Genomic DNA, 16,094 nt, shown 5'->3' with positions numbered 1-16,094 from the left:
TAAAAACATATTTTGGCCTGATATCAGCCATCTTTGCGCATGCACTCCAGGTATTCTGTATGGCAAAATAATTTTTATCTACAAAAAGAAGATACAGCAATGGGCTCACCACTTTCTCCCCCAATAGCTAACTTTTACATGGAAGACTTTGAGCAATGAGCTCTAGATTCAGCCAGTCTAAAACCCAAAGTCTAGCTCAGATATGTTGATATTTTCACCATCTGGCAACATGGTTGCAAAACATTAAATACATTCCTAAGCCACTTGAACAAACAACACATCATCAAATTCCTGCCATGCACCCTCAATGAGTGTATAGGATATGATAGTACTACATGAAAAATTTACATCATTACTAACTTCCTATCTACAATTTTCCTCCAAATCAGTCTATTACTTGTCAAGACTCCAAAATTATCAGATCTTATATTTCTATCATCTAAGGCACTTTGTACAGAATCAATCCACCTATATCTTGGTCTTCCTCCGAGTTGTTTTCCTGCCAACCTGGCAGAGAACAATTGTTTTGCTAATTTTTCCTCACCCATTCTATTTAAATGATCATATCTGCTAACACATTCATGGATGCTGACAATGTCAAGTTCTTTCCTAATATCCCCATTTTTAATATGATATTGCCATTGATGCTGTCTGTTTATGCCTTTAATCTTTCTCAGGACTCTCATATCTGCAGTCTCTAGTCTTTGGTCAAGTGTTTTACTTCTGACCCAGCTCTAAGACCCATAAGTTAAAACTTTGAACACTGTCTTGAATACAGCTAATTTAGTGTTCTGACTAATTTCTCTCTTATTCCATATGAATTTATTCAATTGACTTCCTACCATACCAGCTTTGTTGATTCTCTTGTCTATTTCCATATTTAATTTACCATCTTCACTAAAAATCGTGCCTAAGTAACTGAAATGTTTTACTTGTTCCATAGGTTCTCCGTTCACAACACAGTTGACATTTTCAGCGATTCTGCCTATTTTCATTGTCTTTGTATTTTTATTGCTAACCTTCATACCATATCTATTACAACAGTTATTCAATTTAGTCAGGAATCTTGCTGACTTCTAGCGGATTTATTTAGAAGTATAGCATCATCTGCATAAAGCAAAGAGCTGACATTAACATCCCCAATTTTGATATCAGGTCCAATACCACTTTGTTTCACAATATGATCCATATAGATAATAAATAAAAGAGGGGATAATGTACATCCTTGTCTCACAGCAGATTTAACATTAAACCATCATCCTGTACTTACTTCAATTCTAACTGCTGACTTACAACTCAAATAAAGACTAAGTATTGCTTGATATAATGCCTCATTGACACAATATAACTGTAGTGTATCGAGCAGCTTCTCTCTTGGCACCTTGTCATATGCCTTTTCCAGATCGACAAAACTTAAATACAGATCTTTGTCATATTCCAATGATTTTTCAACTATCTGTCGTGAAGTGAAGATCTGATCCTGACAGCCTCTAATTGTCCTGAATCCAGCTTGTTCTTCACCAAGCTTTTCTTCCACAATTCTTCTCAACCGTTTCTCAGATATACTTGCATAAACCTTACCAGGAACACTCAGTAGGGGAAATACCTCTGTAATTCTCATTACAGAGGTATTTCAGTTTTATTTCCCTTTTTATATATGGGTACTATGAGAGCTCTACTCCAATCATCGGGAATCCGTCCTGTCCAATCTATCTGAACTATGCGGTGCAGCCACTGTAAGCCTTTTATACCACCATATTTCAGCATTTCTGGTCGAATATCATCTACTCCTGCTGCCTTTCCGCATTTCAAGCCTTTCATGGCTTTTTCTACTTCAAGTATGGATATGTATTCCTGACTGTATGCCTGTTGATTGTTTTTTACCTCTGTGCTATCACTGCTTGTTTCATTTAGTAATTTTTTGAAGTAATTACTCCACACTTCAAGGATGACGCTTTCTTCTGTTTTCATGTCATGATTATCATCTCTAACTCCTTTTTCAGCACTCTTTCCTCCATTTCTGAGTTTCTTCAACAACCTCCAGAATATTTTGTCACCTTCTTGATATTTACACAGTTAGCTTTCTTACATTTGTCTTTGTATTCTCTAAGAGCACGAGCTGACTTATTTGCCAGGGACTTTTGATATGTTTTCTTCTTTTCCTTCACTGCCTCTTTAACTTTCTGCGTCCACCATGGAGTTCTGATTTTTCTATCCTTGCATACAACCTTAACCACATGCCTCTCTTTGACTGAATAAATCAGGGTTTTCTTCAAGGCTTGCCATTGAATTTCCAAGGTTTGGTTTCTGTTCTCAAACTTTCGTTTTTTCTTCAATAATCTTTGTGTATTTTAGTCTACAGTTCACATCTGAGAGCTGCTCGACTTTTATTCACTTTAAAATTTCTTACATGTTATTCTTTTCAATATGAAATTCAATTTTATCCTGCTCAAGACTAAATAGTGATCATTTCCGATTTCAAATCCTCTGTACACTCTGGTGTCCTGTAGTTGATAGTGATGTTTTCTCCAGGGAGAAAACATCACTATCAACAATAACATAGTCAATGAGACCTTTCTTATTCCTTGCCTCTTCTCTCCATGTGAATTTGTGCACATTTTTATGTGGGAACATGGTGTTAGTAATAATCAGTCCATATCCTGAGCAGAAATCAAACAGGTATTTGCCGTTATTATTACCTTTGCTCTGTTCTCCAAATTTTCTCAAAATATTTTTGTATGTCTTGCAATCATTTCCTACTCTGCTATTTAGATCCCCAACAAGGACCAACTTTTCCTTTTTCATTGTGTCAGATGCTTTCTCTAAAGCTTTAAAAACTTCCTCCACTTCTACCTTAGTAGAACCTTCTGTGGGACCATAGGCACAAATAAGTCTCATTGTCCAGTTCCCTATTCTGATATTTGCCCACATCACTCTACTTGAGACTGCCTGCCATTCACGAAGATTAGCCTCGTATTTAGTGTTGAATACAATGGCTACTCCTTTTCCTTGATTGTCATTGCCTGAATATAACATTTTGTATTTATTGCTCAGAAAGATCTCAACAGTTTGTCTTTTTTGTTTCAGTGATCCCTATTATGTCGATCTGGTACTTATCTAATTCCTCAGCTAGCTCCATTTCTTTGCCATTCAGGCTTCTTATGTTGATAGTACCGATCTTTAACTCTGGTGATGTTGAGTTGGGGGAATTCGTTCCAGTAGCTGACTTTTCGTGTTCACCCTGGTTCCCTGGTGAAAACAACGGGGGCCTTGTTTAACCGGGCTACGTCCCAGCCGTTATCAAATTTTGTCATGTTGTACCATCATTTTGTATTTTGGTTTAAGCCAATAAGAATACAATTTGGTCGGCTAAATCTCAAATTGCCAGTCCATCCTCATTCGTTCAGTATTCAAGTAGATACCCAACAGGGTGCACCATGAGAAGTGAGGATTGGACATTAGGTCAGAAGTCCTGGTCGGTTCTCCACATTCCTTTAAAGGCTATGTGAAAGTTTCCTCTCAGTTATACAGCTTTGATCCTTAAGCATCCCACAAACAACACAAACATATCCAATTCACCATTGAAATTGAAAATAACTACTCTCTTTTTTTCTAGACACACTCATCACACACCTTCCCTCAGGCTGCCTCTCCTTCATTGTCTACCGCAAACCTACACATAGAGGCCAATACATATATAAAAATTCAGACCACCATCCAACGCAAAAACTAGGAGTCATGCACCCTCAAACACAGAGCCCTGACAATTTGTTCCAATGAGCAAGCTCTTAACCAAGAATTTGAAATCATTAATCAAATATTTGTAAAAAATGGCTACAATAAGAAAAAATATTTCACAAGATCCTCCATGAAAATGCCATTTAAAACAAAAATAATTACAATACTTCCATAGCCATACCTTACATTAGGGGCATTTCATAAAGAATTGATAGAACACTACTTAAATGCAACATCAAAACAACCTTCAAATCCCTGGCGAAATTAAGAAATTTACTTCGTTCCAAAGATCCTATTTCATACCTTGCCCACCCAGGGGTTTACAAATTCAATGTACCTGTAACCTATCTTAAAACCATCAAACAGGACACACCATCCCAATCAGAAAAGATGAACACAAACGCCATATTACTTACCTCTACTATGATAAAACAGACCTATCAGACCACGCACTCATAACATGCCACAGAATTGACTGGAATAGCACCAAGTCCCTATGCCACACCAAAACCTGGTTTGAAAAAAAAAAAATTCAAAGAAGTGTGTAAAATGCTGAAACATAATTCAAATATGAACAAAAATGATGGATTAATTATTCAAAGAATGTGGAGGACACAAATACAAAAGGACTGTAGAAATTGTTTAATATAGTTCTTTTTTTTTTCCCTCACCAGAGGTCAGACTAGGATAAATGATTTACAAAAATCTAGATTCATTTCACTTTTGTATAGTGCAGCAGCATGTAGCTTGTATCTCGTACATATGTATGCTATACTGATGATGACCTCAATACAGAGGTTGGAACATCGATTGTTACTTGCTTAATGTTAAATAAAGTAATTATTCTAATATGCATGTTGTGTGTGTCCATAAATTCTTCATTTTGAATATATAAAAAATAGTTTAAAAGTTAGTCAACATTTTTATAACATCATAAAACAGTTTTACCTTCATCCACATGAAGATTTACATTTAGGTATTGTCTATTTTTAGTGATGAATACTCAGGAGTTATGCTAAACCTAAATTGTTCTTAGTAGCCCTGAAATGGCACTTTTAACTTACTCCTTAATTATATCATATCATATCATATATAAAGTTTGCAAGTGAAGTAATTTCACGACAGGGCTACTTACATAGAGGCTGATGACTTCACACAAAGTTTGTACATATCCTTATGGACATGTACAGACTTTGTTTGCTTACACTTGAATAAAGGATTAAACCAAGAAATAATTTCTTGGCATCTTTAGTTTATTGTATAACCAAGTGAAATACTTTTTAACATCCCTAATCTAAAGTATTTTAGTAATAAGGTTTGGTTACTTGTATATGGAAATATAACTTCTGCATTTCTTCAACCTTTGTATCACTTCTTAGTCTGGCTAGCACTGATGAGACCTCAATAAAGGTCAAAACTGGTCTGGGTAGTGGCCCTTCCCATAATGCATAGCATTATACATGTCTGTAAGGATATGTGTGTTGCATTGTGGGATACTAAGGCAATTGACTTGAAGTCATCAGCCCCTATATACAAGTAGCTCCGTCATGAAGTGACTTTACATGCAAGCTTTGTTTACTTACTCTTGGATTAAGGATTAAACCAAAAATATAATTTCTAGGCATCTATAATTTATAGTATAACCAAATTAAAAATCTTTCAATGTGGAATGAAGAGTTGGATGGAAAGGAGATCAATGCGTGGTGTCTGCAGAGAATTTGAATGTGTTTAAGGCATGGTATGATGAGTCTGTGACTCCATGGGGGGGATCTTAGGATAATTCTTCTTCTGGTTCCCATCTGCCATACGGCCGCGGGAGGGTAGCTATATGCTACCATTCTAGGGAGAGATGATTATGAGCAAGGTGGTTTCCCGTTGCCTTCCTTGCCGTAAGTATTTATGACTGTAACCTGTGTGTTCACGGGGCCGGTTTGCCTGCTTGCGGGATGAAAAACCCCAGATAAACTGGAGGGAAAAACCCTGCTGCCCACGCCCAAGACCGGCTAACTTGGCTATGGCTGAGGAAGATCCTTAAGCTCCTCACATCGTGGACTTAGGATAATAATAATATTAAATGATGGTTCATATCATTTTATCTAATTTTATATTAGGAAGAAGAAGAATATAAATTAGCAGCTAAGAGAAAAGAAATACACCTTACACTATCAATAGTAGCTGTTTAAGACAAAGGAGTAAAAATGGTTGCGAAAGTTATGAGAATAATAATATGAAAGAGGAATTACCTATGATCACTATATAGTAAATAAAGTGAGTCAGACGTACTGTATATACTGAATCATTATGTGATCTAGTGTGTGTGTGGTATTGCTAACTTATTGTGAGATTTTTAGTATACGAGTCATTTATTAATACTTCATACTTTATTACAAGCTATAGTATCACTGCATTTAAATCATTTAACACTAGCCTGACCTTTTGTAAGAAAAAATATAAATGAAAGAAATACATAATTAAATAAATAAAAAAATAAGCATAATATATATATATAGCACACGCACAATAAATAATAAAAAAATATACAGTGGAACTACATCAAATGCACCTCTCTACAGTCCTGTTATTTTAGGATTTCATGTTGTTGGGGGTATTGCCATCATGTTCTGGATGCTATATAGGTTGTAGATGGGTCTTCTAGATTCTTGGAATTACTAATTCATCATTATTGTTGGGATTGGAATGATGAATCAGCATCTCACAAGCTTCCTTGAATTTTCTTTCAAAACCAGGTTTTGGTGTGGTGTTCCTCTCCAGTTAATTCTGTAACAAGTTTGGAGTACATAGTTTGACAGGCTTGTTTTACCATAGTGGAGGATTCATTTTAGAAATTATGGACTTACTTTTCAACTGTGTTATAAATAACTATTTTAATTTCCTGAAGTTTTGACCTTCATGTTAAGGTCATCATCTGGATATATACAAATATACAAGGACAAGCTGAGTTACATTTCACACAGTAAACTAAAGAAACAATGATTTGATCGCCGGTTATTCTACTGGCATGACCTCTAGTGAATAAAAAAAAAAAAAAAATACAGATAAAATTACCAATTAATTATTTAGAAACTACATCAAAGCGAAATTCTATTTAAGATAACATGAGAGAAACATTCTTTCTTATAGATAGTTTTCTTAAAGTAACAATGATGTCCTATTTTTAACATTACAATTGTTATATTAGATTTAGGATTCTGGATTATCTACAAACCTGTTCATAATTAACTCTTAGGGAGACAGGTTCCATGGGTAGAATATGTGCCTTCCATATGCTTGGGATTTTTAGACCATCATTATTGTTCAGATTGGAGTGGTTGATAAGAATCTCACAGGCTTCTTTAAATTTGCATTCATACCATGTTTTGGTGTGATGTAAACAACTGGTGCTTTTCCAGTCAATTGTGTGTGAAGTGTTCAGGGCATGATCAGAAAGGCGATGGCCTTTCTGACCATGCCCTGAACTGATCATAGTTTCTGATCATAGTTATTATATTTAATGTGTCATTTATGTTCCTTTTGTCTAATAGGAATTGTGCATCCTGTTTCCCATATATATGGTAGATTACAGGTGCAGTAAATACGGTATACTCCAGGAGGGAGTGGGTCTTTGGATGAGCTCAGGAAAATTTTAATTTTGCAGGAGGTTTAAAGGTGGCTTTGAGGTTGTATTTCTGTAGTATTCTGTTTATTTTATCTGATGTCCCTTTAATGTAAAGAATGGTTATAGTTTTATTGTAGTCTGGTTTATCTTTGTTCTTATTGAGGTCTTGTAGAGAATTTTATTAATAGTTTTGGCTGTAACTGTTTTTTAGAAAAGTATTGCTGATAACTTTCAATTCATCTTTCAGTGCTTGTTCATTGGAGCAGATCTTCAAAGCCCTGTGTTTTAGAGTATTAATGACACCTAGTTTTCATGGTGGGTGGTGGTAGGCATTTATGTGTATATATTGGCCAGTATGTGCCAGTTTCCGGTAAACAGTGAAGGAAGGTGTGTGACAAGTGTATCTAGAAACGGCAGTCTGTTATGTTTTTCAATCTCAATTGTGAACTGTTACGTTTGTGTTGTTTGTTTAGGTGGCTAAGGAAAGTGTCTAGTGTCTGGCAGCCATGGGGCCAGATCGCGAAAACATCATCAACGTATCTAAGCCACACTTTGGGTTTTAAAAGAGAGGAATCTAGAGCATGTTGCTCAAAATGTTCCATATAAAAGTTTTCAATGGGGGTGGGGGGGTGGGGGGGGGTTAATGGCAAACCCATGGCACTGCCTTCTTTGTAGAAAGCGTTTTGCCATACAAAATAACCAGAGCGTAATACATGCGCAAAGAGCACCATGATATCTGGAGGAATTTTGTTCTGTAAAAGAAGGATTGTGTCATTGATTGGGACATTCATAAAGAGGGCAGAGACATCAAAACTGGCTAATAAATCATTTTTTTCTAATGTAATGTCTTTGATTATGTTTATGAAGTATCGTGTGTTTCTGATATAGGAGGGGGAATGACCTACCAACTCCTTGAGTGTTGCCGCTAATTTCTTGGCTAGGTGATAATTTGGGCAGTCTATATCTTCGACAATCGGCCAGAGTGATGTTTTGTTTGTGTATCTTTAGTAGACCTTAAATTCTCAGGGAATGAGCATAGTGTGGAAATAATTTTTTGACTGTATCTTCGGGCCATGTAGTAATTGATTTAAGTAGTTTCTCTGTTTTCTTTTTTATTCTATTGGTTGGGTTGTAGTTAACAAGTTGGTATGTACTATTGTCTGAGACTAGCAGATTCATTTTTTCTAAATAAGTGGTTCGGTTTAGAATAACAGTGGCACTTCCTTTATCGGCTCTAGTTATTACGATGTTTGGATTTGATTTAATGATTTCACAGCTGTTAATTTGTGTTTTGTTAAATTGCTTGTTATTGTTTTCTTATGATTTATATTTAAAATGTTGGCAGTTTCACAATTGTGAAATGTTGGCACAATTCCTATCAGACAAAAGGGACATAAACGACACATTAAATATAAGAACTATGGTGAAGCCGGCCTTTCTGATCATGCCCAGAACACTTCACATAGAATTGACTGGAAAAGCACCAGTTGTTTACATCACACCAAAACATGGTATGAATGCAAATTTAAAGAAGCCTGTGAGATTCTTATCAACCACCCCAATCTGAACAATAATGATGGTCTAAAAATCCCAAGCATATGGAAGGCACATATTCTACCCATGGAACCTGTCTCCCTAAGAGTTAACTATGAACAGGACTGTAGATAATCCAGAATCCTAAATCTAATATAACAATTGTAATGTTAAAAATAGGACATCATTGTTACTGTAAGAAAACTATCTATAAGAAAGAATGTTTCTCTCATGTTATCTTAAATAGAATTTCGCTTTGATGTAGTTTCTAAATAATTAATTGGTAATTTTATCTGTATTTTTTTTTATTCACTAGAGGTCATGCCAGTAGAATAACCGGTGATCAAATCATTGTTTCTTTAGCTTACTGTGTGAAATGTAACTCAGCTTGTCCTTGTATATTTGTCTATACTCCAGATGATGACCTTAATATGAAGGTCGAAACGTCGGGAAATTAAAATAGTTATTTATAACACTGTTGTAAAGTCTATAATTTCTAAAATGAATGCTAATTACCATGCAACACTAAAAAGAAAGGACCATGGTGAAGGAATTTAATGTGTTCGTGTTCATCTTTTCTTATTGGAATTGCTCATCCTGTTTCCCTCCTATGCAGGTTAAATTGCAGGTGCACTTCATTCTGTAAACCTAGGTGAGCAATGCAAGGAAGGGATCTTTGGATGAGCTAAGTATATTTTTTAATTTTGTACGAGGTTTAAAAGTTGCTTTAATATTGCATTTATGTAGTGTTCTATTTTTCTGCTATTCGCCAACGTACAGTATGGCTATGGTATTTTTTTACTTTTCATGGTATTATTGTGGAAGATCTTGTGAACTGTTTTGTTGTTATTGTAGCCATTCTTTATAAAGGTTTGGCTGATAATTTCCTATTCCTTCTTCAGCACCTGCTCATTGGAGCAAATTGTTAAGGCTATGTTTGAGGATGCTGATGACCCCTAGTTTTTTTTCCCTTGTTGGATGGTGGTATGAATCTTTGTATGTATGTATTGGCCTGTGATTGGCCATTGAGATTGAAAAAATCACTTTTCCCTTTCTAGACACAGTTGTCATGTCTTTCCTCAGACCATCTTTCCTTCACGATCTACCATAAACCTACACACACACACACACACACACACAAGCCGATACATACACAAAGATTTATACCAGCATCCAGTACAAAACTATTGGTCATCAGCACCCTCAAACATTGAGCCCTGATAGTTTGCTCTGAGTAGCAGGTGCTGAAGAAAGAATAAGAAATTATTATCCAAATCTTGATAAAGAATAGCTAAAAAAAAAAAAAGTTCACAAGATTCTCCACACTAATGCCATGAAAAGGGGAAAAAAAATTACAAAAATGCCATATCCTTATCATACATTAAGAGAATGTCGTAAAAAAATAAACACCAAATAAGTGCAATATTAAGGCAACTTTCAAACCTCTTACAAAATTAAAAAACATATTTATCTCATCCATAGATCCGCTTCCTTATCTTTCCTTCCCAGGAGTTTTACAAAATTCAGTGTACCTGCAACTTATCCTACAAAAGGGAAACAGAATGCACAATTCCAATAAGAAAAGATGAACACAAACGACACATTAAATTCCTCCACTATGGTAAACAGGCCTGTCAGACCATGTTCAAAACTTGCCACAGAATTAACTGGAAAGGAACCAAGTCTCTATGCTCCCGTGAAAACCTAGTTTGAAAAAAAAATTCAAGGAAGCTTGTGAGATAATTCCAAGAATCTGAAAGATCCATCTACATCCAATACAGCATCCAGAACATGATGGCCGAACCCCCAACATTCTATGTATTATTATACTTAAGTTAAGGGGATAATAAATCCCTCATTATTTCAAAGCCAAATAAGAAACTTAAAAAAAAGAAACTTAAAGATTGAAATCTAAGAGTTTCATGCCGAAGAACTTTCGGCGAGTCCAAGCGTAAGTCAACACCTGGTAGTACAACACTAAGGCAACTCAGAGCAAAGGTGGAGCAAGTTTCGATCACTGATATTTTCTCACAATGTGAAACGCTGTATTACTGTTTTACATTATGAGGGAAGGTCACTACCCAGACCGGTTTTGACCTTTATTGAGGTCTCATCAGTGAGTAAGTGGACTTGGATAATACCAAGGTTTTAAGTGAACAGAACTTACATACTTTGCTATACGAATTGCTAGATATTATTATAGATAGCCATATATTATTACTACAATAAAGATCCCAGAGGCAATTTTTCCAGTGACATAAATTAAGTTAAGGGGATAATAAATCCCTCATTATTTCAAAGCCGAATAAGAAGATCGAAATCTAAGAGTTTCATGCCGAAGAACATTCGGCGAGTCCAAGCATAAGTCAGCACCTGGTAGTAATGCCATATCCATACCATACATTACGAGAATGTCGTAAAAAAAAAAAAAATAAATAAATAAATAAAACACCACATAAACGCAATAATAAGGCAACTTTCAAACCTCTTATAAAATTGAAAAACATATTTACATATTTATCTCATTCATAGATCCACTTCCTTACCTTTCCTGCCCAGGAGTTTACAAAATTCAGTGTACCTGCAACTTATCCTACAAAAGTTGTACTACCAGGTGTTCACTTATGCTTGGACTCGCTGAACGTTCTTCGGCATGAAACTATTAGATTTTGATCTTCTTATTCGGCTTTGAAATAATGAGGGATTTATTATCCCCTTAACTTAATTTACATCGCCGGAAAAAAATAGCCTCTTGGCTCTTTATTGTATTATTATACTTATTATATAAATATTTTTTCATTTATTTATTCTATTTTATTTATTTTTTCTCACCAGAGAAACTAGTCTAAACAATTAATAAGTAGTTATACTTTAGTGTCATGTAGCTTGTGTCTGATTCAGATATATGTTTTCCTAATAATCATCTCGATATAGAGGTTGAAAGGTCGAGTGTTATTTTCTTAATTGTAAGTTAATAATTGCTGAAATGTTTTTTTTTTCTCCATAAATTCTCTCAAATGAATACTAGTGAAAGGTTGTAATCACGAGAGGTATTGTAAAGAAAGTGAAATGCTCCTGCTCAGAGAGAGAGAGAGAGAGAGAAAAACCAAGTTCTGGCTGTGTATTGAACCAAGTGGTCTGAAATTCAACTTTTGCTGGACTTTTTTCATTTTTGTGCATGCAGTGACTTCCATAATGTTGGTTTTCATAGTTTACTGATTTGTCCTCATAACTCCTAGTAGATTTTCAATATTATTAAGATATTTGGGTTTTCATTTACTGTGCAGAATAAAGTGATGTAGATATTAAAGTACCCATTTTGTAATGAGCATGTTTAAATTGTAGCTTTGAAAGTACTTAGATGCACATTTTCAATGCTTACAGGACAAAAATAATTTATTAAGTTTGCAAAAGTATCTCATTACTAAAATACTTAAAATGCATACTACTTTTTATTTTGGTTATTTTTGTAGACAGACCTACAAGCCTTAGTACATCAGGAAGACGAAGAAGAAAGATAGCAGTAAATCCTGATATTTTACATTCCGACATTCATGATGATGATCAGAAAAGTTTATCATCACTGAGCAATAAAAGTGATGTAGATATTTTTTCTCCTGTTGACGATCTTGTCACACCAGATGATATTGATACTCCTGATGAACTAGATGATTCAGTGCTTGAACGTAAGTATGGTATAAACTTGTTTTCATTTATGCATATGTTAATTGGTTTGAAATTCATTTACACAAGATATAAATGTTTGCTGTACACTTTGCCATCTTCAGGGTTAACATATAAAAGGCAAGTAACAGTATGGCAAAGAAACAAAAGAGCAGGATGTGCCTACCTAAGTTGCACATTTACCTTGTTTGTAAAGCATGATTTCATGTCTGACCTGTTGTGCTGGTCTTGCAAAATTTTTCCCAGAACTTGAATATAGATTGTGATTATGGTTCACTATTGTGAGCCATAATTCATAATCAATTATGAGAGTTGATTATGAATTATGGCTCACAATAATGAACCAAACATGTGTAGAAACTTCGAAAGTTTTGAAATTTTGACCAGAAAGTTTATGAGAATACAATCCTTTGCAACAGAGTTGTCTTAGCTTGCACTGGTTAAGACATGAGCACTGCCTAAGTGTTCCATATATTTGCACTGTTATTAGTGCATTTGGTAAAGGTTTCTCTGGTCTGACAGCTGTTTTGAACTGGTTGGTTCTTTTTAGAGACCATGCTCTGACTTACTCTCTCAAGAAACCTTGAGAGAAAGAGAGAGTAAGAATTCATTCAATACTAAAGATACTAAAATACTTTGTATTTTTCATAAGTGAACTCTCGGTCAATCCATAATATCAGTTATCAAAAGAAAAAGCCATATGATTCTACATATATTTGGTTTTGAAATAACATCAGATTTTAAATATCTATTTCTAAATAATTTACATTGTCAAAATGAAGCTGCATAGCTCTTTCTTTTCATAATAATGAGTTTGGTTCTGCATCTGCAGAACCAAAGCAGCTTCTAAGAAAAACTTCATTAGATTCCTGATATGTACCCAGAACTTTTCTAGTAGTACATAGTACTTTTCTAGTACTACGATAGTACTAGAAAACTTCATTACTAACTTACTATGAACAGTTTTCCTTCAAATTAGTCTGTCATCTTGGGACTACAATATTCTCAAATCATAAGAGCACTTACCTGCATCAGTCATCCTACTGATCTTTTTCCTGAATGCCAATTTGGCTAGCCTCTCCTTTTCTATTTTGTACTGATCATACGATCTGATATTTCTGCCCAGACATTCCTGAATGCTAATCATTTTTAAGTTCTTCCTAATTTCTTCATTTTTAATGTGATTTTGTTGTTGATGCCATCTGTGGTCTTCGCTCTTTGATCATCTATGCTAACAAACTCTTGGATCCATAAGATAAATTGTTTTGAACATTGTCATATATATACAGCTAGTTTAGTATTTTGACAAATTTCAGTCTTACTCCATATAAATTTAATCATTTGACATACTACCATACCAGCTTTGCTTATTCTGTTATCTGTTTTCATATTAGTTGCCACCTTCACTAAAAAATTGTACCAAAATAGATGAGATGTTGTAAATGTTGGTTACCTATTTAGGACTCAGTTGATGTTTTCAATGTTCCTGCCTTTTCATTGTCTTTTTATTGCTGATTTTCATACCAGATTTGTTACAACAGTTATTCAGTTTAGTTTGGAATCCTGCAGACTTGTACTGGATTTATCTAAGAGTATAGCATCTTCACAAAGTAAAGAACTGAGATTAACATATCTGATCTTGATATCAGGTTTAATTTTACAGTGCTTGGTAATGTGATCTGTATAGATGATGCCAGTGGAGATAGTGTGCACTCTTATCTCATACCTTATTTTACATCAAACTGTTTTCCTGTACATCCTTGAATTCTTCCTCTCCATGTGGGGCAACTGATCTTGATGGAGGGGACCTCCTAGTGATGATACTGGCCCTTTTCTTTGTTCCTCTTTTTCTTTCCGTATTCTTTATTATTATTATTTGACACCTCCAGGGAGTCCAAAGACTCATCGAGGGAGGGCACCTGCTCTACAAACTCTGTCTCAACCACTCAATCCACCAACTGACTGCAACTACACCAACAACATCTACCGCCAACCACCACTAGTATTTCTACAGAAAAGCACAAACATCCATGCCCACGGTGCGATTCGAACCTGCAGCCTTTTGGCTGTAGAGCGGATACGCTAACCACTCAGCCAACCAGGCTGGCATATTCTTTGCTCTGCTTCTCCTGAGTCTTTTTTCCTATCCTTTTTTTCCACATCATCATCACTGGGATCCAACACCCTGTCAACATGTTTGCCATGCGGTGTGTGGCCTTTGGACATCCAGAAAAGGGGATCCTGTTAGTCTTGCACCACTTTGGCCTCCACGTCGGCAAGACAGGCAGTCCTGGATGGCCCAGCCAGGATCAATTGACTAATTGATTTGCCTGCAAGGTTCAAGTCAGAAAGAGTCTCTTCCCATGGTCTGGGAGCAGAATCCTAGACTTCCTATAGTGCCGGTATAGCATCCAAGGTAGCCCTGGCATTCCACTCCTGAGTGCAGTCATTGCTTGCAGGTCAGTGGGTGTCCGTGGTGGGTGGGGAGCTCTGGCACCAAACCAGAAACTCCTTGAGCATGAATCCTTCATCCTCAAACATTTCAGTGGCCCTAACAACTTCCCAACCAAGTGCTTGATACTGTAGATACAGCATTTGGTAACAGAAGTAAGAAACAAAAGATATATGATACTAGTATAAATGTATCAGTGTTTTTGATCATTCATGCAACAAGTGAAAAGCCAATAGGGAAAATACTACCCTTCTTTACTGAAATGGGTTTAGAAGGGCTGGCAGGACCTCCCAAAATTGTTAGGAAATTAGGTTCTGGCGATTTCCTTGTGGAAACATTGTGTCAGCAACATTCCGAGAAACTACTGGTTACACCAATCACAGTAACACATCATAAAATACTCAATTCCTATAGAGAAGGATATCAGAATGGAATCTCCTTGATGTTTCTGATGAGGAGATATGTTCAGAGCTTAAAGATCAGGGAGTGATGGGTGTGAGGCACATCCTGATATGTAGGAGTGGTTGCCTGGTTTAAAGCAGGAACATCGTCCTTACTTTTGATACACTAACATCTGTAAAAGCAGGGTATCTCAGCTGTCCTGCTAGAGTGTACATCCCTAATCCATTGAGATGCTTTAAATGTCAGAAATGTGGCAATGTTCAAACTGCCTTTCGTGGTTCCTGATATGGTAGTAAAGAGTAAAGAGCATGGTAACAAATTTTGCTCTGCAAAAAAAAGCTAAATTTGTCAACTGTCAGGGAGATCGTCCAGCTTGCTCTCATGTATGTCAGAAGAAGAAATGCAAAAACGAAAGCTAGCCAACAGCAACTCGAACTCGTGTGTCTATTCCACCATCTGATAATTTCACCATACGTATTGAAATTATCAGATGTGTGAGATTATCAGATCATGTAATTGATGCACTTTATGATTGTGAGTGCTTCTCTGTTGAGTGCATCAATCATATGACCTATGTCCTTACTCCAGAGACATAGTTTCATTTGATGAGAACCCACTTGTCAAAAATATTATGGCAAAGATATCACTTAAGATAAACCACCAGACATG

The 16,094-nt window shown here is 35.8% G+C and overlaps 1 protein-coding gene across 4 annotated transcripts in view; it reads left to right on the top strand.

Annotated features, from left to right (window-relative positions):
• Window positions 1–16,094, top strand: part of LOC150100307 (uncharacterized) — a 495,437-nt gene that overhangs the window by 349,459 nt on the left and 129,884 nt on the right. For all 4 annotated transcript variants that reach the window (XM_090402566.1, XM_090402565.1, XM_090402567.1 and 1 more), the window contains one exon: window positions 12,361–12,573. In XM_090402566.1, coding sequence (XP_090258692.1) covers window positions 12,361–12,573 — 213 coding nt within the window. The remainder of the gene's footprint in view (window positions 1–12,360; window positions 12,574–16,094) is intronic.

Source organism: Typopeltis vanoorti, chromosome 13 (genome assembly GCF_054136105.1).
Source record: "Typopeltis vanoorti isolate ZY-2024b chromosome 13, IOZ_Tvanoo_1.0, whole genome shotgun sequence".
Taxonomy (NCBI): domain Eukaryota; kingdom Metazoa; phylum Arthropoda; class Arachnida; order Uropygi; family Thelyphonidae; genus Typopeltis; species Typopeltis vanoorti.
The sequence above is the reverse complement of the archived record's forward strand: the minus strand, read 5'-3'. Positions and strand labels throughout refer to the sequence as shown.